The following is a 21,963-nucleotide window of genomic DNA, read 5'->3' as shown; positions in this document are numbered from 1 at the left end:
AGTAGTAATAGCTTACATATACATTATAATAATATAGGGAATCCCTGGCGGCTCAGTGGTGAAGAATCCACCTGCAATGCAGGACATGTTGGTTCCATCCCTGGGTCAGGAAGATTCCCTGGAGAAGGAAATGGCAACCCACTACAGTATTCTTGCTTGAGAAATCCCTTGGACAGAGGAGCCTGGTGGGCTACAGTCCATGGGGTAGCAAGAATCAGATATGACTAAACTGTAGCATACGACTAAACCATAGCATAATATAATACTTTCATAGCTAACACTACTATGTATGTGTCATGCAGTATTGTAAGCACTTCATAAATTGATTGACAGAGAAAGAAATATGTATTCTTAAATCTTTGATTCTTTTCTGTTTAAAAATATACATGTGCTTGTGCTTAGTTGCTCAGTCGTGTCCGACTCTTTGTGACCCCCATGAACTACAGCCCTCCAGGCTCCTCGATCCATGGGGTTTTCCTGGCAAGAACACTGGAGTGGGTTGCCATTTCCTTCTCCAAAAATATACATAAATATGTGTATATAGAGAGACAGTCACATTTGTGTATGTTTGTGGATGTGTATGTCTGTATGTGTGGGATAGGCAAAGAAAAGCACCTCTCATTGATTTGTACATCAAATAGTGATCATCTCTAGACTGTGGAATTACTAGTAATATAAGTGTTCTTTCTTTATACTATCTCTGTTTTTCTGAGTGTTTGGCAATTAGCATGTTTTAATGATACATTCAAATAATTTTTAATGGAAATATCACAGTGCCCTGAAGTTACATAATGCTCATGAATTATTGATTTCTCCCTTAAGCTATCTTAGATATGATCATTATATTAAGAATGATACATTTCATTTTTGTCAGAATGAAAAAAAACTTGAAAGAGAAAAAAAGAGGCAAAATACAGAAGACAGTGATGGCTGCCCCCTGAAACATAAAATGGAGCATGAGCAAATAGAGACACAGAGCCAGATCAGTGACAGCAGCCAAAAAAACAGTGACTTTGGAGTAGTAGAAAATTATAAGGAGGCATTAACACAGCAGTTGGAAAATGAAGATGAGACAGACTGGAGATCATCAGAATCAGGTGATAAATCTAGTTATTAAAAATATATAAAGTATTTATTTTTATGGTCATTGTGTTTATTTTTAAGTTTTATGTATTATATGTGACATAAATAACATTATATAAAAGTTAAAAATAATCTTTTATCATGGTTATTTTCACAAAGAAATATATCATAAGATTTTTCATCTCCAAATGCGATGTTTATTAATGTTTTTTTCATGAATTTTAGTTCATTAGTTTGCTAATTTATGTTTTTATTCATGATGTCTTAGAACCTAGCCCTTTGTAACTGAAAAGAATTTCAGCTGAAAATTCCATTTTCAATAGTTAGGAATATTGCATAGCCCCAGAAATCCTTAAAGTGTATTTAAAACGTTTGAAATTCTTGGAGGGTTTGTTTTGTTTTTCTTAATCTTCATAAAGTTATAGTCAGCATCATTTTCTTTATTTACTTGTGATTTTTTAGGGGATGCAGACATAATTAAACATTTTGAAAGCTTTATGGCAGAAACCAACACAATATTGTAAAGCAATTATCCGTCAATTAAAATAAATTAAAACAATATAATTTAAAAGCTATTTTATTATCAAATACCCATTTTCCTCTTATTTTAATATTATATGAAATCTTTAATTTATAGTTACTTTTCTTTTTTTAAACTAGTTATGTGATTTAACAGGAAATTTATGTCTTTTGGTGTCAGAGAGAGAGATCCTTTGGACTCACACAACCTGAGGTAGCATCCAGACTTTCTCATCTACTAGATGTATGTTATGTTATGTGGTGTTCTTCAATCCTTGTTTTTCTCCTCTCAAAAATGGACTTTTCATCTTTTTTTTTTTTTCATCAGGCTTTTAGGTTTCCTTATAATAAAAGTAACTCTACAATGTTCCTAGCATAGGGCCTGATACATGAGAGATACCCAGTAACCATTGCTTCCTTGCTATTCTTAGTTGGTGATACAATAACTAGGTATATGATGTATTTATAAGGATGGTATATAAGAATTTTTGTATAGTATTAAAGAATTTGATATGGGGTCTGCCCTGGTGGCTCAGAGGTTAAAGCGTCTGCCTGCAATGCGGGAGACCTGGGTTTGATCCCTGGGTGCGGAAGATCCCTGGAGAAAGAAATGGCAACCCACCCCAGTATCCTTGCCTGGAGAATCCCACGGATGGAGGAGCCTGGTTGGCTACAGTCCCCGGGGTCGCAAAGAGTCGGACACGACTGAGCGACTTCACCTTCACTTTCAAAGAGTTTATGAAAACAAGATCTCAGTCCCTGAGATGCAGAGTACCTAACATGGATGTTTTTGCTGTATAAAAATACATAGATTTGAAAGTTATACTTTTTGTAATTTGGGAAGTTAGGGTATCCACATTTGTACCTGTATCACTCTGTTAACAGAGTAAAACAAAATGTAGACTTAAAGTGGCCTCTAAATATACTGGAAGAACTCTTTCTAATAACATTAATACATTGTTAAAGAACAAAATGGTTTGGTAGATGATTTGAAAATATTATTTAACACAAAATTATTACTTCACATAGCAATCCTGGGGTATATTTTCCCCATTATGTAGAGTAGGACACCAGGGACTTGGAAAGGTTGAGTAACTTGAGATCACACGTCTCATCTGTGGCTGTGCTGGTATACACTTCCCTCAACTTTTCATCCTCTGTTGCATAGCCTGTGCTCTTCCATGACCCTGACTTATTCCCCATGCTAAAGTACCATTTGATTCTGGAAGCTCTCTTTCCTTTCTCCCAGCTGCAAAGCTTATAGCTTTAATTGTAAAAGGATGTCCCTGTTTATGTTCTCAAATGACTCTAATTTATTTAGAAAAATACTGAGTTTCTAAATATACTTGTATTTCTTATTGCTTTTAGGTTTCATAGATGTTGACTGTTTCTTGTGTAACATAATTTCCATTTTAGAAAATGTATTATATGTATAAATTTAGTGATTTGGGATTATCAATTAAAGTATTTCAGTGGCTCTGCTGTTTGATTATTTAACTACTATACCATCCTGGTTTATGTTGTTAAAGTTTACATGTTAATAATATAGATTAACTTGAAATGTCTGTATGTGCTTAAGCAAGAGTTTGTAAATATTTTTAGAAAGATTAAGATTCAATTCTGTAAGATCTAATATGAGTTTTGGTTACATACATTTATATTGAGCATCTTGGGCATTATTTTCATAGATAATGTGCTTCAGTTTGATTAGGGTCTTCTTTCACATTTCAAAGGATTATTTTTGGGTTTAGAGCTGGAATCATTCTGTATATCCTGCTGAGATAAACTGATACCTCTCTTCCCCCACCAGGTCATCCCTAGCTTTGTAGAAGTCTCTGTAATTAGATAATTCCATTTATTTATTATGACTCTTGAAAAAAAAAAGTTACCTTTGGAAATATGGATTTTTTTTTGTATTCTGAATCACTTCTCATAGAACTTAAAATATGACTTTTTTCTACTTGCATCATATTTTTTAATCATTGATTCAATAAGCACTTATAAATTTATTCTTAGAAAAGACAAGTTCACAGTTTCATTATTGGTAACAATTTTTAAGTTGAAGTTATATTTCTATGGTAATAATAATATCAGTATTCTAATTCTGTTCTTTTTTTTTATTATAGAAGTAACTTTTTCCAAAGGCATAAAGTTTCATGTTTATATTCTTATAGATAACAGTAAAAAGAAAACTAAGAAACTAAGGATGAAAAGGAGCCACCGTGTAGAACCTGTTAATACAGATGATTCTGTTCCTAAGAGTCCAACACCACCCCCACCTCCTCCTCCTGGTGAGTAAATTGATATTGAATTTAGAAATACTGCCTTAAACAGTGATGAAAAATAAAAAAATTATGCAGTTTTTATTCAGCATATTCATAATCTTGTGAATTTGTAAGAAAGATAGAATTCTTTGTTCTGTCTGCTTAGTTCAGAATTTATCAACATATTGATTTTTTTAATTCAGAAAAAAATGCTTTATGAAAGTAAAAAAATAGTAAAAGTTAATAAGACATCTTTACTTAAGTACCTCCTATAATGAATTCAGGTCCTGTTTGGAATATCAGTACCCAGACTGCTAAACGGAATGTAATTGTAATGAATGGATGGTTAGTATGACCTTTTAAAAAATTGGATCTTTCATCCTGAAAATTAACGTTTGAAGCCAAGATGTTTGAATGTTTCCATTTTATTTCCAACATACATCCTGACCTTCTAATTAATGTTATGGAGATTAAATGAAATACTGTATATAAAACACTGGGGCATAGTAATTTTGAGAAATTTTTCATCACTAAGCATTGTACCTCACATATTCAGTAAATACCTTACAATATATGTGTTTGTAGTTTCCTTTTAGTCTTGCTAGAAGGTGTAAGATGGTAACATTTTCCTTTGAGCCCCATTTTAGGACTCATTTCTGATATTCCATTTAATAAGTGTATATTTCTTTTAGCTTTTATTGGGACTTAGATTAGTAACCTAAGGTTATTTATGATGGTGGTGAGGATGCTTATATTTTTCACTAAAGGGAAACAAAAACTTAAAGCAAGTATTACCAACCTAAAATTACATTTTAAAACAGAAACCATTTAAAATGGGTTTATGGTTATTTGGTACTGTCATTCAATAATGTATGAATTGACATTCAAGTTGTATTTGCTGTCAAGAGAGGGATCCTCTTAACAGACCTAAAGAGATATTGTTTAACAGTGTTTTTAAATGTCTTTCTTTTTCTTTAGTTGGCTGGGGAACCCCCAAAGTCACTAGACTTCCAAAACTTGAGCCTCTTGGTGAAACACGTCATAATGGTAATGCAAAAGGATCAGTTTTCAAATATCTATACACATCATATTTATTTTTCTTTACCTCATTACTTCAATAAACTTTTACTTTGGGGAGCCTTTCGAATCCACAACCATCCTTTTTCATTATACTTCACTTTCATTTATTTAATTTTTTATTCTTAAGTGTCCTTTGCCTCAATATAATTTGATTTAACATTTATTTTAGAAAACAGAGGTAAAGACCATCATAGCTTGTGTTTATCCATTATATATTAATGTAAATAGTTATAAAAGAGAAAGATTTTAAGGCAGCTTAAATATGAGACAGTACAGTTATGGTGTTAAAAACTTCATTGTCCTATATATGCTCAATATACTCAGTGATGCATACATGCTAAGTCACTTCAATCATGTCCAACTCTTTGTGACCCTGTGGACTGTAGCCTGTGAGGCTCCTCTGTCCATGGAATTCTCCAGGCAAGTATACTGGAGTGGACTGCCATTTCCTTCTCCAGGGGAATCTTCCCAACCCAGGGATTAAACCCACATCCCTTATGTCTCCTGCATTGTCAGGAGTGTTCTTTACCACTGGTGTCACCTGGGAGGCCCCAGTGATGATAATACCATGTAATTGCTCTTTCTCTGCTTCTAATGATATTCAGCTGCTGAAATTACACTAAAGAGTAATGCAGTTTGTAAGATCAGGAACCAAATCAGTAAACCAAAGAAAGTTCAACTTAGTAAAAGTGAAGTCGCTCAGTCGTGTCTGACTCTTTGTGACCTCATGGACTGTAGCCTCCCAGGCTCCTCCGTCCAGTGGGATTTTCCAGGCAAGAATACTGGAGTGGGTTGCTATTTCCTTCTCCAGGAGATCTTCCTGACCCAGGGATTGAACCCACGTCTCCCGCATTGTAGGCAGATGCTTTACCATCTGAGCCACCAGGGAAATTCAGCTTACTAGAAAGAAAATTACTAAAGTCTCAATTGAATCAAGGAAACACTTTTTTGGATGAAATTAACATAAAGTATAGTACAGCAAGTATAGGGTATAAGAACTCCACCTGGAAACTTGAAAAAGGACAGTGGGGAATACAGAACTGCCCTTTACAACGGGCAGAAGTTCTGATTTCTAACATGCAAAAGGATGATTTATACATATAGAATTGTAGCTCAATAAAATTCATCAAGAACATCTCATTTCCTTTTTGATAACTCTGTTTACCTAATCTTGAACTTGGTTTCCTAAGAAGATCCATTTACTAGAAAAGAAAAATTCAGAAGTTTAATCTTTTGAAAAACATTGTATATAATTTGAGATTATATCAAACTATATAAAACATTTTATTCAGAAAGTATTTAAATTTAAATGTGCTGGTTGCTTTCTTTTTCTGTATCAATAATGAAATATTTCTTCATAATCATTCAGTTCAGTTCATTTCAGTCGCTGAGTCATGTCCGACTCTTTGCTATCTCATGGCCTGCAGCATGCCAGGCTTCCCCGTCCATTGCTAACTCCCAGAGCTTGCTCAAGCTCATGTCTGTCAGGTTGGTGATGCTATCCAACCGTCTCGTCCTCTGTCATCCCCTTCTCCTGCCTTCAATTTTTCCCAGCATCAGGGTCTTTTCCAATGAGTCAGTTCTTCGCATCAGGTGGCCAAAGTATTGGATCTTCAACTTTAGCATCAGTCCTTCCAATGAATATTCAGAACTGATTTCTTTTAGGATTGACTGGTTGATCGCTTTGCAGTGAAAATTAAAAGTTTTTTTAATTTCTAAAGACAGAAGGTTTGTCCTTCAACTTCAGAAAAACAGGGAAGTCACATGTCTTTTTGGTGCTAACTTTACATCATTATGTTTTTGTTGACTATAATAGATTAGTTCCGGTTTATTTATATTTTGAAATGTTTGTGTTAGAATATATTATCAGCTTAAATATTCACTATATTGTTACAAACAATTAGGTAGTGCTAATGTATGTGTATATAAATATATATACATGCGTACATGTGTGAGAAGAGTTAATAAGCAGAAGAAATAAACTGTTCAAAGATGGAGAGGTGGGAAAACACATTGCTTAATTTGGAAGATAGTATGAAGTTACTTGTGACTAGAGCTTAGGTTCATATAGGTGGAACAGGTAAGAAATAGGAAGTTTAAAGTTATAGAAAGATATTGAAACTAGAATTATGGCTTATAGCCAGATTGTTTAGGGCCTCACAAATATATTTAAGATGTCTAGACTTGCTATAATTTTACAAGAGATAATATACATTTTTAACAGGGAAATAGTATTACAAGAGTTATTGTTTAGGAAAGTAATTTTTGTCACTATGTATGTATAGACTAGATTGGAAAAGGCAATGGCACCGCACTCCAGTACTCTTGCCTGGAAAATCCCATGGACGGAGGAGCCTGGTGGGCTGCAGTCCATACGGTTGCAAAGAGTTGGACATGACTGAGTGACTACACTTTTATTTTTCACTTTCATGCATTGGAAAAGGAAATTGCAATCCACTCCAGTGTTCTTGGCCTGGAGAATCCCAGGGACGGCGGAGCCTGGTGGGCTGCCGTCTAAGGGGTTGCACAGAGTTGGACACGACTGAAGTGACTTAGCAGCAGCAGCAGCAGCATAGACTCCACACTAACGTTAGGATCCCAGTTAGAAGCTGTTGCAGTAGTCAGAGTGAGAAGTGAAGACTGAGAATGGGAATGAAGAATAAAAAATGTGTTGATGGGATGAAAGAAGATAGGAACAGAATATTATTTGGTTGAAGGGGCTAGAAGGTTGGTGCTATCTCTAATACTGACAATACATGAGGAGAAAGGAAACTTGCTTTGGAGGGGTCTGTAGGCTTATCTATGTGGAAATGTCTATAAGTTCAGTTCAGTTCAGTCACGCAGTCGTGTCCGACTCTTTGCGACCCCATGAATCGCAGCACGCCAGGCCTCCCTGTCCATCACCATCTCCCAGAGTTCATTCAGACTCACGTTCATCGAGTCCATAATGCCATCCAGCCATCTCATCCTCTGTCGTCCCCTTCTCCTCCTGACCCAATCCTTCCCAGCATCAGAGTCTTTTCCAATGAGTCAACTCTTCGCATGAGGTGGCCAAAGTACTGGAGTTTCAGCTTTAGCATCATTCCTTCCAAAGAAATCCCAGGGCTGATCTCCTTCAGAATGGACTGGTTGGATCTCCTTGCAGTCCAAGGGACTCTCAAGAGTCTCCTCCAACACCACAATTCAAAAGCATCAATTCTTCGGCGCTCAGCCTTCTTCACAGTCCAACTCTCACATCCATACATGACCACAGGAAAAACCATAGCCTTGACTAGATGGACCTTAGTCAGCAAAGTAATGTCTCTGCTTTTGAATATGCTATCTAGGTTGGTCATAACTTTTCTTCGAAGGAGTAAGCGTCTTTTAATGTCATGGCTGCAGTCACCATCTGCAGTGATTTTGGAGCCCCCCAAAATAAAGTCTGACACTGTTTCCACTGTTTCCCCATCTATTTCCCATGAAGTGATGGGAGTGGATGCTATGATCTTCGTTTTCTGAATGTTGAGCTTTAACTCAACTTTTTCACTCTCCTCTTTCACTTTCATCAAGAGGCTTTTTAGTTCCTCTTTATTCTCTGCCATAAGGGTGGTGTCATCTGCATATCTGAGGTTATTGATATTTCTCCCAGCAATCTTGATTCCAGCTTGTGCTTCTTGCAGTCCAGCATTTCTCATGATGTACTCTGCAGATAAGTTAAATAAGCAGGGTGACAATATACAGTCTTGACGTACTCCTTTTCCTATTTGGACTGTTGTTCCATATCCAGTTCTAATTGTTGCCTCCTGACCTTCATACAGATTTCTCAAGAGGCAGGTTAGGTGGTCTGGTATTCCCATCTCTCAGAATTTTCCACAGTTTATTGTGATCCACACAGTCAAAGGCTTTGGCATAGTCAATAAAGCAGAATTATATGTTTTTCTGGAACTGTCTTGCTTTTTCGATGATCCAGCAGATGTTGGCAATTTGATCTCTGGTTCCTCTGCCTTTTCTAAAACCAGCTTGAACATCTGGAAGTTCACGGTTCACATATTGCTGAAGCCTGGTTTGGAGAACTTTGAGCATTACTTTACTAGCATGTGAGATGAGTGCAATTGTGCGGTAGTTTGAGCATTCTTTTGCATTACCTTTCTTTGGGATTGGAATGAAAACTGACCTTTTCCAGTCCTGTGGCCACTGCTGAGTTTTCCAAATTTGCTGGCATATTGAGTGCAGCACTTTCACAGCATTATCTTTCAGGATTTGAAATAGCTCAACTGGAATTCCATCACCTCCACTAGCCTTGTTTGTAGTGATGCTTTCTAAGGTCCACTTGACTTCACATTCCAAGATGTCTGGCTCTAGATTAGTGATCACATATGATTATCTTGGTCGTGAAGATCTTTTTTGTATAGTTCTTCCGTGTATTCTTGCCACCTCTTCTTAATATCTTCTGCTTCTGTTAGGGTCCATACCATTTCTGTCCTTTATCGAGCCCATCTTTGCATGAAATGTTCCCTTGGTATCTCTAATTTTCTTGAAGAGATCTCTAGTCTTTCCCATTCTGTTGTTTTCCTCTATTTCTGTGCATTAATCGCTGAAGAAGGCTTTCTTATCTCTTCTTGCTATTCTTTGGAACTCTGCATTCAGATGCTTATATCTTTCATTTTCTCCTTTGCTTTTCGCCTCTCTTCTTTTCACAGCTATTTGTAAGGCCTCCCCAGACAGCCATTTTGCTTTTTTGCATTTCTTTTCTATGGGAATGGTCTTGATCTCTGTCTCCTGTACAGTGTCACGAACCTCATCCCATAGTTTATCAGGCACTCTATCGGAAATGTCTATAAATCAGTGCAAATAAGATTCTGGAACTCTGGAGAAAGGGGACTCAGGTGGGTGGAAGGGTATGTAGGTAGTTTTTGTTTTGTTTTTCAGTTGTCATCATGGAATAGAAATGCTTTGTCCCTAATAGATGTTGTATATTTGTGTACTGAATGAATGCAGTTGAGGAATGATAGTTTTCTGTTTCTGAGGGAAAGTATGTAGAATAAGGAGAAAAGAATGGTAACATCTGGAGGAACGTTAGTTAAAAGCAACTAAAAAAGAGGTTGAAAATGGGCCAATAAGAAGGTTGTTTTTAGTTTTTGTTTTTCTTTGCTTTCCTATATTTTTAAATTAGAACTCCTAGAAAAGAATTATAATGAATTAGTTAAACTTAAGACCACTGTTATTCTAATATATCAGTTAATTTTAAGTAGATCAATAAATTTAACTTCTTAAAGCAGAAAATTAAACATTCTAACTTTACAAGTTTTAAAATATCTTCATTATTTTTTTTCTGTAAATTTTAAGTCAAAGTATACCTTGTATAGCTAAAAAAAAGTATAATCAACTCTGTTTTCATTATGGAGAAGAAAGTAGGTATAATAAATTTAAAATTTTAATTAAAAATTTAAATTAATTTTTAGTATTTATTGCGAGATTTTTGTTTGAGATGCTGATAGTTGCCAATCTTATCACTGCATCCTCTTCTCTTTCCTAACTGTATTAATATATATTTATTTGAATGTGGTTGATGGGAAGTAGACAACAGACATATAATGAGCAAAGGGAAATAATCAAGTTAACTGCATTTGGGTTTGGCACTTAAAATTTATTGAGATGAACAATAATTTTTTATAGTCAAATTAGGAATTAAGGCAGATTCTTATTTATTCTTTGATTATAGACATTGATTCCTTGATGGAAATTCAGTTTTACTTTTCTAATTGCTTTATTTTCTCTAAACCTCACTCTGGGTAACACGTAAGACATGCATTCAGAGAATAGACTTAAAAACTGAATCTATATTCACTTTGTAAATACTCTTAATCCATACTTCATAAATGTTACGCATTATGAGAAATAAACATTGTTAGCCAAAAGTGCCAAGTATAAAACTAAAGAATATTTTCAAATATTAAAATATGAATGAAGATTATATTTTGTATGTTAAGTTTGAAGCCCTTTATTAAAATGGGTATCAATTAATTTGGTCATATCAGTTGGTCAGTATGGTCAACTTATATCCTCTACAGTTAAGGCAATAGGAAACCTGTTTTGTATGGAATGATATAGTTTTCTGGCAATGAAATAATACAGAATCAACTGCAGTTGATACTTCTTGTCACGTGTATGTGATTTGGGTACTTTTCAATTCTAGAAGTAAAACATAATAGAAACTATTCATTCTGGTTTAATCATGAGTTCTGTGATATGTTAAAATTCTCATTAATTTTGAAAGCAAGAAATTAGAAAAGGCATACTTTAAATTTATCAAAATAATTGTATCTTATAATTTTATTAATAGCAGTACTAATAACTGTATACTATGTCCCTGGCATATTGCTAAGGACTTTTAAGTACATTATCTCATTTTAATTCCTCTAATAGCCTTGTAAGATGGGCAGTTTGTGTGTGAGAAACCTACACCCAAGCTCACATAGCTATAAATGACACAGAATTTGAAGTTAGTTCTGTCCAGCTTTGAAATCCATACACTTTCAATTCATTTTATTAACATTGTTATATTAAGATTTGTTAGAGCATCATGGCAGCTTAGTATTCGCTTTAAATTTATAGTTGCTTGAACAATCATTTTCTCCTAATTTTTTTTAAGGAGAGAATATACAGTTTAAAAATTTTTTAAAGTGATGACATAATTGTGGCAAATATAGTATTGTCTATGGTACCCTCTGGTAGAGGCTGCAAACTGATGACGCAAGAGCACCTGTCATTGTTGAACCAAATTGATACTCAAAATGTTTGAAATAGGGGTGTACATGATGTTGATAAGTCTCATTATTTGTGGTGCTCACCTTCATCATTTGAATAAGGTGATATTTGCCACATTGTAAAATGTTACTATTTTCTTTGTAATTAGTAAATATCATAGAAGTGATACTTTGGGATATGCAAATATTCTTTTCTCCACAAACTTTAGCTTCCATTTTAGCATCTGTCATTGGATTGTGTGTGCAATAATTTTTACTGTGGTATTTGCCTAATTGTAATTTTCTATTACTCTTTCTTTCCTTGAACTTTATTCAATTTCATTATTATTTTTATTTTTTTCTTCCAGTTTTATTCAAATATAATTAATCTAAAGCACTGTATAAGTTTAAAGTGTATAGCATAATGTTTTGACTTACATACATCATGGAATGTTTGCCACAGTAAATTTAGTGAGTATGCATCATCTTATACAGATTAAAAAGGAAAAAAAAAGAAAATTTTTTTCCTTGTGATGAGAACTCTTAGGATTTATTCTTTTAACAACTTTCATATATAACATACAGCAGTGTTAATTATATAATTATATTAATAATGTTTTACATTACATTCCTAGTACTTATTTTATAACTGGAAGTTTGTACCTTTTGACCACCTTAATCACCATACAAAGATACTACGTTATTACTGACTGGATTCCCCATTCTGCACATTTCATCCCTGTGGCTTATTTATTCTGTACCTGGAAGTTTGTGCCTCTTAATTTCCCTCGCTGGTTTCCCTCACTCCTGCACCCCATCTGCTGCCTTGCCGTCCCACTCCCTTGTCCAGCAGCCGCCTGTTTGTTCTCTTTGTCTGTGACTCTGTTTCTGTTTTGTTTGTTCTTTGTTTTTTTGTTTGTTTTTTAGATTCCACACATAAGTAAAATTATACGCTATTTGTCTTTCTTTGACTTATTTCACTTAGCATAATACTCTCTAAGTCCATTCATGTCAAAAATAGTAAGATTTCGTTTTTTTTATGGCTTAGTTATTGTGTGTGTGTGTATGTATCACATCTTTATCCATTCATCTGTTGAATGTCACTTAGTTTGCTTCCATATCTTGGCTACTGTGAATAATGCTGTAATGAATATAGGGGTGCATATATCTTTTTGAATTAGTATTTTTGGTTTTGTTTGGAAAAATACCCAGAAGTGGAATTGCTGGATTGTATGGTAGTTCTATTTTTAATTTTTTGAGGAATCGCCATGCAGTTTTGCATAGTGGCTGCTGTGCTGTTTACAGTCCTACCAACAATGTATGAGGTTTCCTTTTCTTCACATCTTCGCCAACATTTGTTATTTGTGTTGTTTTTGAGGATAGCTATTCTAACAGGTGTGAGGTGATAATCTCATTGTGGTTTTGGTTTGCATTTCCTTGATGATTAGTAATGTTGAACATCTTTTCATGTGTCTGTTGGCCATCTGTCTGTTTTCTTTGGAATAAAGTCTTTTCAGATCTTCTTGCCCACTTAAAAATTCTTTTTGTTTGTTTTTGGATATTGAGTTGTATGAGTTCTTTGTGTGGTTTGGATATTAACTCCATATTGGATGTATTATTTGCAAGTATCTCCTCCCAGTAGGCTCTTTTGTTGACAGTTTCCTTGTTGTGTGAAAGCGTTTTAATTTGATATAGCCCCACTTTTTTATTTTTCCTTTGTTTCTCTTGATTGAGGAGACATACCAAAAAAATATTAAGACCAATGTCAAAGTGTGTACTGCCTATGTTTTCTTATAGGAGTTTTATGGTTTTGGATTTTATGTTTAGTCATTTAAAGTTTATTTTCATATATGGTGTGAGAAAGTAATTTTGCACGTGACTCTCCAGTTTTCCCAATACCATTTATTGAAGAAGCTGTCTTTTTTCCACTGTATATTCTTGCATCCTTTGTCATAGACTTTTGTTAATGGCAGCCTTAGAGTTTGCAGTATACATTTACAACTAATCTAATTTTGCAGGCTGTTTTCTAGGGCATGTTCTTGCATGAGGTGCTAGTATCTATTTAAGACCCCCTTAGGCCACTTGGCCAGACAAAATGGATGCTGAGGCAGCAGTATCATGAAGCTACTTAGCTGAACTCTGGCACATGCAAAACTGGAAATGGGTCCCTAAGTACATTTTTAATATATTTGTTTCAAGTGACCTTGAACACCTTTGCTTCTAGAATAATTTTTGAGTAATAGGCCAGAAAAACTGAAGTTTCCATATGCTAATAAATTTATAAGCCAATTTATGATAATTAAGGGCTGGGAACTTATTATGAAGTAAAAATTAAGACTGTTTTTGTCTCAAATATGCCCTATATCAATGAATTGTACTGAAGTATCATTGTAAAGTATTCCTAATACCAGAACACTAAGATAATTAATTTTTCTTACCAAATTCTTAGAAGTAATAGACATTGGATAAGAACATGGATTGTACAAATACTGATTTTATCAGGGCTTTGGCAACAGGTTCCATTAGTTTTGGATGTTTGTTATTTGTTTTGTTCTGATGTGAACACTTACTTGGAAATAGTAATAATATATATATTAGGTGCAGCTTTATATTAAATCAGTAGAGATTAATTTATAACCTTGAGTTAAAAATTTACCCTAGTGGTTGTTTTTTGAATTTATTCAACTTTTTTCCAATTCAGACTTTTTTCCCCAATCCGCCCTATGCAGTGCTTCACTTACAGGGTCAGAGTTTCTTACTCTTTTAAAGGTGTTGGTTGGAAATAAATGAATTGTGTCAGAAATCTTGATTTACCATAACAATTACATATTGTTGGTATACCTTCTTTATATAGATTTCTATGGAAAGCCACTACCTCCCGTGGCTGTGCAACAGAGACCTAACAGTGATGCTCACGATGTCATCTCGTAACCAAGTCATATGGATGTGTTCTCTTTACATCAGCAAGATGAACTGGAGGGCCTTTCTCAACGGAGGAAAACCTTGAACATCGATGACTGGGGCAAGATAACCATAGCAATATCAGTGAGCCAAAGATCTGACTGTTCAAATTGCTTATCCATTGTCTTCATGGTTTAAAAAAAAAAAAAAGAAAGACAGACCAGCAAATGGGAGGAGCATTTGGAACAAGTTAGCAAGACTTAGTATTGACTCTGGTTTATACATCCCCACTTATAGGTGTATTCCTGAAGGAAAGCCTGTTCAGGAAAAGAGCCAATGGACTCTGTACATTTCCTTTACTATTTAATAGTCTTTATTTCTTTATTTTAAATGTTTGTAAGATATATGTGCATGGAAAGGGGATTCTTGGGAATTTATAACCTCAATTTTTAACTTTTTATATTTTTCTAAAAGTTTTAAGGATTTTAATTACTATGATATTGACTGTGCACTTTTCTATAGATACTTTGTTTCAACTGTGTCTGGAAAATGGAATTGATTTACTTAACAGATATGAACTATACAAAGGAGATATATTTATATGGTTTAAAGTATGTTTTATAATAGTATTGTTCTTTAAGTATACATCTTAATTTGACCTTAAGATATTTTTAAAATAGATTCTCACATTTTTATATTACCAAATTATATTATTTGAAAGCACTAATTAATTGAATGTTTATTGCTGTTTGTTTTCTTTGATGACATTCCAATAAATGAAAGACACTTGCAATTCCTTTGACTTAAATGCTTTTTAAATTAGTAGAATGTTTTATGAGATACTATTAAAAGTCCCAGTAAACCCCTCTTTCAAAGATTAGATCTTTTCAGAAATCAAGGTGCTCCTTCTCACTCCCTTGTTCTGTCAGAAGTTTCACTAACTCTTGTAGGTTATTCTGCCTCTTTTGTGCCTTGAAATTAAAGGCAAAAAGACTGAGAAAGCTACTATAGTCCAAAACTTTATTTTATAAGTGGGAAACGCTTGGGTACTAACAAAATAAGAATAAAATGTTAGTTTAAATTACATTTACAAAGAAACAATTCCAAAATAATTAATTTCAAATAATAGTACTTCCCTTGCACTGAAGAATGGCATCTATATATTCTGTCTTCCAACTGGCATTTAGACAGACTTTTAGGTATATGTTTTGAATAATAGATTAAAATGTTTAATTAAAAGCATCCATATACATCAAGGTGAAATTACTGTAAACAGAAATCACCTTGTTAAAATTGGTAAGTCAGTTTGGCAACTTGTACCGATAACATATATATATATACTGATACCTGACAATAACACGATTAAGCATGTCTAAGGCAGTTTAATACAATTATTTACTTAAAAAATTTTTGTTTTGAGCATCATATAGAGTTTTTTGGAGTTTCGTACATGGAGCTTACCTAGCACACTGAGTAGAAAGCATTCTGTTTCAGATACAAAATTCATAACAAATTTGATAGGTGACTGAAGTGTAAGGAAAAGTAACATAAGAAGTCAGAATGTAACTTTTCTATTGGCATTAGAGAAAAAACTGGCTTGTATATCTTCTTGGTTCCTTTTTGTAAAATTTACATTGTTCATTTTTTAAAACCTAAACTCATACTTTTGCATTTTTACTCTTCATCTTGTTTGGGAATACCTATATCTTTAAAATTTTTGTATCCTACCAGTGATTAGTGTACAATAATTATTGAATTCACTTAATAAAAATAAAATCATTTTTAAGATTTTGAAATTAAATATATGGTAAAATAGAATGTTTTATATATCTCAAAAGTTAATTTGTATTCTTAACGCATTCTAAAAATATTTTTAGTTTTGTAAATCCACGTGGCTTTTAACAAGTAAAATGCCTATTTTGTTACATGCTGCCTTTTCATTCTTAATCACTATGAATTATGACATTTTCACACAATAAAAATAGCTTGTATCAGTATGTTGTTTCGTTTTTCATTTGAGAAACTTAAAGATTTCTTTTTGGTAGTAAAATAAAGGATTTGAAAAAATATGATTGTTGATATTTCAAGTTGAGAAATTAAAATAATACATTTTTGTTGTTTTTTGTTAAAAACTTTTTCCTCTGCATACATTTGTACATATGTGAAACAAACATTATTTTAAAGACTGAAAAACAAGATCGTATTGCCTTATGATTCTAGATGACTCAAGGTCTGTCTCTTGAGATAAAACTATTATTCAAAAGATACAGCTTCACTTATTTGGAGGATAATTCTGTATACCTTTATGTGTAAAATATATAACATATATACAATTTTGTATGTCATCGCTATGAGTATCAAATAGTTTTTTATACTATTTCTAGAAACAACAGTAGAAAGAAATGTTGAAAAATGCTAAACTATTTTAGCTATTGTTTTCTCCTCAGCTTTTCAAACTAGGTTTTTTTTAACTTGTCTCTTATAATGGAGGAAGCAAATTCATAATTTTGTAAAAATTAAATGTCATGTTTCTGCAGGTTTAAGATTAAATGCTTTTTAAGTGCCAAATTATGGAATAGAATTCACCTAATTTGTAAACATTGCATGCAGCCATGAAATTAAAAGATGCTTTTAATTAAAAGATGCTCTTTGGGAGAAAAGCTATGACAAACCTAGACAGCACATTAAAAAGTAGAGACATTACTTTGCCAACAAAGGTCCATCCAGTCAAAGCTATGGTTTTTCCAGTAGTCACGTATAGATGTGAAATTTGAACTATAAAGAAAGCTGAGCGCTAAAGGACTTATGTTTTTGAACTGTAGTGTTGGCGAAGACTCTTGAGAGTCTCTTGGACTGCAAGGAGATCCAGCCAGTCCATCCTAAAGGAAATCAGTCCTGAATATTCATTGGAAGGACTGATGATGAAGCTGAAGCTCCAATATTTGGGCCACCTGATGTGAAGAGCTGACTCATTAGAAAAGACCCTGATGCTGGGAATGATTGAAGGCAGGAAGAGAAGGGGCAACACAGGATGAGATGGCTGGATGGCATTACTGACTCAATGGACATAAGTTTGACAAGTTCCAGGAATTGGTGATGGATAGGGAAGCCTGGTTTGCCGCAGTCCATGGGGGTCGCAAAACTGAGCAACTGAACTGAACTGAATTTGTAAAACTTCTGTGAATAATTGAGACTCATTCAGCATTAAAATATGCCACTATGTTTGAGGCTGATCTCTTACTTAGTATTCTTTTACTGTGGCAGTATTTTATTTTATTTGCTTCTTGGTTCTATTTGCTATGCTTTTTGTATTACTCAGTTTCTCCCATTAAAGAAATACTATTCCTGCAGATGGCAAAAGCTTATAAAAAATGACACTGCCTATGTAAATAAAGCTGTAGGTTATATATTTTGTTATCCTTGGCTCTGCCACTTAAATTTTTCTCTAACTGAAGTATACTTTGCAGTTGAGATTCTGCTAATACCCTCTAGTTTATCAAAAAATACATTCCAGTGTATCCAAAAAATCATATATTTCAAAGCTTACATTAAAAATGCTTTAAATTATCAAAATAGTAATAATCTATTGTCTTTGTGGAAACAGAAGTCGTTTTTTTTTAATAGTAAATCAGAAATGAATTTTCTTTATTGAATGGGAGTTTATGTTAAAGGGAAAATATGAAGAAAATCACTTGTCAGGTTACACCAGGAGTTGTGAATTCCTTTTGCCTGCTGATGAGAAAACAACTTATGTCCTGGGTAAATGAAACAATGATCTCCAAATTTTATACGTCCTTTTCAGTAAACACTCTTGGTATACATTAAATATAAAGTTACTGTATTAGTTTGCTAGGACTGCCAGAACAAAGAGTACCACAGACTGGCTGACTTAAACAATAGACATTTATTTTCTCATAGCTCTGAAGACTGGAAGTCCAAGATCAAGATGCTGGCAACCGTGTCTGAAACCTTTCTCCTTGGCTTACGGGTGGCTGCCGCCTCCTGTTGTCTTCACATCGTCTTTTCTCTGTGTGCATTTGCTGTTAGTGTCTCAGTGTGCCCAAATTTCCTCTTTTATAAGGACCCCAATCAATTCAATTAGGACCCACCCTAAAGGACTCCCTTTAACTTAATCACTTCTGAAAAGGCCCGATTTCCAAATAGTCACATTCTGAGGTAATGGATGGGAGAGGGCAGGGAAGGGGAGAGTTAGGGCTTCAACATAATGAATTTTCAGGGGAAAAGTTTCAGCCTTTCATTAATATACATATTCTCCCATATTTTGTATATATGCCTTCCTAACTTTTTTTTAAAGATTAGAAAAAAAGTTAAAACCAGTTACTACATTCACTTCCCAGCTCCAGAGGATTATTGTCAGCTATAGTTTGTAGACACCATTTTGGAGGGCTGTTATTAAAAAAGTGAGAGCCTCAGCTGACTACTAAAGTGACATCCAAGATTGCCTCACCTGTAACTATACTTTGTTCTCTTGCTTTGATGGTAAGTTTCTCTGTTGTGTTTTTCTGGCATTCATTTTAAGAAGCTAACACTCTCTTGATATCAGATTGTTTTACTTACAAACCCCGTCTTTACCTTTTTGATGCATAAACCTAAACATGAAGTACTTTCAGAGGTATTTTATATAAATATGAAAATTCATAGTTTTTTCTGAAACACTTACTAAATGACCTCAACAATAAGATTGCATAAGTATGTAGAAATTATTTTCCTGCATAGCAATAAGTCCTTATATTCTTAAGCTGCCTCAGTCTTTATCATAACAATTTTAAAACCCTAGTACAACTTCTGGTGTTTGTGTCAGCTTAATTTCTTATCTCATGTTTGCAAAAACAAGTCTTTCTCTAATAGTTTCTGTTCTTAAAACTAAGTGTAGAACTTCGTTTATTCTCCAGTAGCTATTTGGTGTTGGGTAAGGGAAATCCATTAATATTCTTATGATACTGATATTGATTCTAATAGATTAGCAGGTTAAATGAGAAAGGTCAAACTAAAGAAAAAAGAGAAACTGAAGCAGCTCCCCTCTGTGAGAAGAAATTTCCAAGCAGTGGTATCAGTTACAAACAATTGCATACAAATTTAAAATATTTTCATGTTTATTTATTTTTAAAATTTTCATGTTTAAAATCATGATTTTAAGAAAAATTGGAAAAGTACTTGAAAATATGATATGGTTAATAGCTCTAATATAAAGGTAAACCTAAATAGCACTAAGACAGCTCCAGATAAATGGATATGAGTAGGTAATTTACAACAGAAATATAGTAATAAGATTTGAAGATCTACCAGACTAAGGACATAATTGAAAATTACAAGATTATCAGACATGCAAAGATCATGAAAAAAAAGTATCAATAAGATAGTATGTTAACCTACATACTTTCAAATACTATGCAACTTCTAGAAATTATATACTGTATGTGAAGAATTTTTAATAAAATGCTTATAAAAACAGGATACAATTTCACATAGTTTTAGCAAACTTGAAAATGCATAGAATTAGAGAAACACACCAAAATGTTAATAGTGATTAAGTGAAAGAGGAGTGTGAAAAAGTTGGCTTAAAGCTCAACATTGAGAAAACTAAGATCATGGCATCTGGCCCCATCACTTCATGGGAAATAAATGGGGAAACAGTGGAAACAGTGTCAGACTTTATTTTTGGGGGCTCCAAAATCACTAAAGATGGTGACTGCAGCCACGCTTACTCCTTGGAAGGAAAGTTATGACCAACCTAGTTAGCATATTAAAAAGCAGACACATTACTTTGCCGACTAAGGGCCGTCTAGTCAAGGCTATGGTTTTTCCAGTGGTCATGTACGGGTGTGAGAGTTGGACTGTGAAGAAAGCTGAGCGCCGAAGAATTGATGCTTTTGAACTGTGGTGTTGGAGAAGACTCTTGAGATTCCTTCGGACTGCAAGGGGATCCAACCAGTCCATTCTAAAGATCAGTCCTGGGTGTTCTTTGGAAGGACTGATGCTAAAGCTGAAACTCCAGTACTTTGGCCACCTCATGCGAAGAGTTGACTCATTGGAAAAGACTCTGATGCTGGGAGGGACTGGGGGCAGGAGGAGAAGGGGATGACAGAGGATGAGATGGCTGGATGGCATCACTGACTGGATGGACATGAGTTTGAGTGAACTCCGGGAGATGGTGATGGACAGGGAGGCCTGGTGTGCTGCAATTCATGGGGTCGCAGAGTTGGACATGACTGAGCGACTGAACTGAACTGAACTATTGGCATTATGCATGATTTTCATTCTCATAGGCTTAAAAGTTTTTTCTTCAATAAAAATCAAAACAATTATGCTAAAGAAGTTACAAAACAATATAATAACTAATATGACATCTTTCCAAGCATAACATATCCCCTTTCCCTTAAAGAAAAAGTTTATATGATTTTTACCTTAAATTTTTTATATGTCTACATTGCAATTATACTACTAGCACATTGATTCATTAAATGCAACCATCTGTAAGAAGTACAGGAAAAAACTATATGAAATCTCTTAGAGGCTTAAAGGTAGACTAATGACTTTTCCTTAAACTTTCAACAAAATGATTCATTTAATCATCTCACTCCTTAATATTGTACTTTTTACACCAAATCTAAATTCATTTTTAGATTATTGGATAACTTGTTTAAATATATTAAGCTTCAGATCACAATAGAGGTAATGAAATTTATCTTTTTATATGGTCTTAAGATTTGCACTTATAGTATATACTTACATTGATATTTTGAGCATCAAGGGTCTCAAAATGATGATGCTCATTAAATATTAGGCACTACCTTAGCACTGACTTTTTCTGATAAATTGCTAATTGATATTACAAGGGAACAACTAAAGAGTAACACTAAAAGAGCAAATAAATTGCTATTCCTATCAGAATGGGTGTGATCCTTTCCAGAGAACCAGTAGCACTTTACCTAGTAAAAGTGGGTGAAGAGGTTCATTTTTTAGGGTGTTAGAATGTAAGGTCATTTTGTTAGTCAGCATTTGGTATCAGGACTTGATAATAATCACTAAGATCAAGATAGTGAATATAAAACACAGTAGCAGCTAACATTTGGGTGTTAACTATTTCCTGATCTCTATGCTAAACGTTTTAACTGTGTATTTAAATCAATTTAATCCTTTATCTCTCCCCGAGAGAGAGATTATTCCACTGAGCCATCTCTAGGAAACACGTGACAATTTTTTTCATCATATCTGTCCTTTTATCTTGAGTCCTGAATCTGGGCTAATGGGAATCTTCAGATTTGGTATATTAGCAGTAGCTATCTTCGCCTCTGAGAACATCTTAAAACAACCATCATACAAGCTGACTCATTAGAAAAGACACCTGATTCTGGGAAAGATTAAAGGTA

The 21,963-nt window shown here is 34.0% G+C and overlaps 1 protein-coding gene across 3 annotated transcripts in view; it reads left to right on the top strand.

Moving 5' to 3' along the window:
- Window positions 1-16,569, top strand: part of ARL13B (ADP ribosylation factor like GTPase 13B) — an 84,774-nt gene extending 68,205 nt beyond the window's left edge. For all 3 annotated transcript variants that reach the window (XM_040226762.1, XM_040226779.1, XM_040226772.1), the window contains 4 exons: window positions 875-1,097; window positions 3,777-3,893; window positions 4,845-4,913; window positions 14,526-16,569. In XM_040226762.1, coding sequence (XP_040082696.1) covers window positions 875-1,097; window positions 3,777-3,893; window positions 4,845-4,913; window positions 14,526-14,602 — 486 coding nt within the window. In that variant the 3' untranslated portion in view covers window positions 14,603-16,569. The remainder of the gene's footprint in view (window positions 1-874; window positions 1,098-3,776; window positions 3,894-4,844; window positions 4,914-14,525) is intronic.
- The last annotated feature ends 5,394 nt before the right edge of the window (window positions 16,570-21,963 follow it).

Source organism: Oryx dammah, unplaced genomic scaffold (assembly GCF_014754425.2).
Source record: "Oryx dammah isolate SB20612 unplaced genomic scaffold, SCBI_Odam_1.1 HiC_scaffold_2, whole genome shotgun sequence".
In the NCBI taxonomy this organism is placed as follows: Eukaryota; Metazoa; Chordata; class Mammalia; order Artiodactyla; family Bovidae; genus Oryx; species Oryx dammah.
This window is presented reverse-complemented; position numbering and strand designations above follow the sequence as displayed.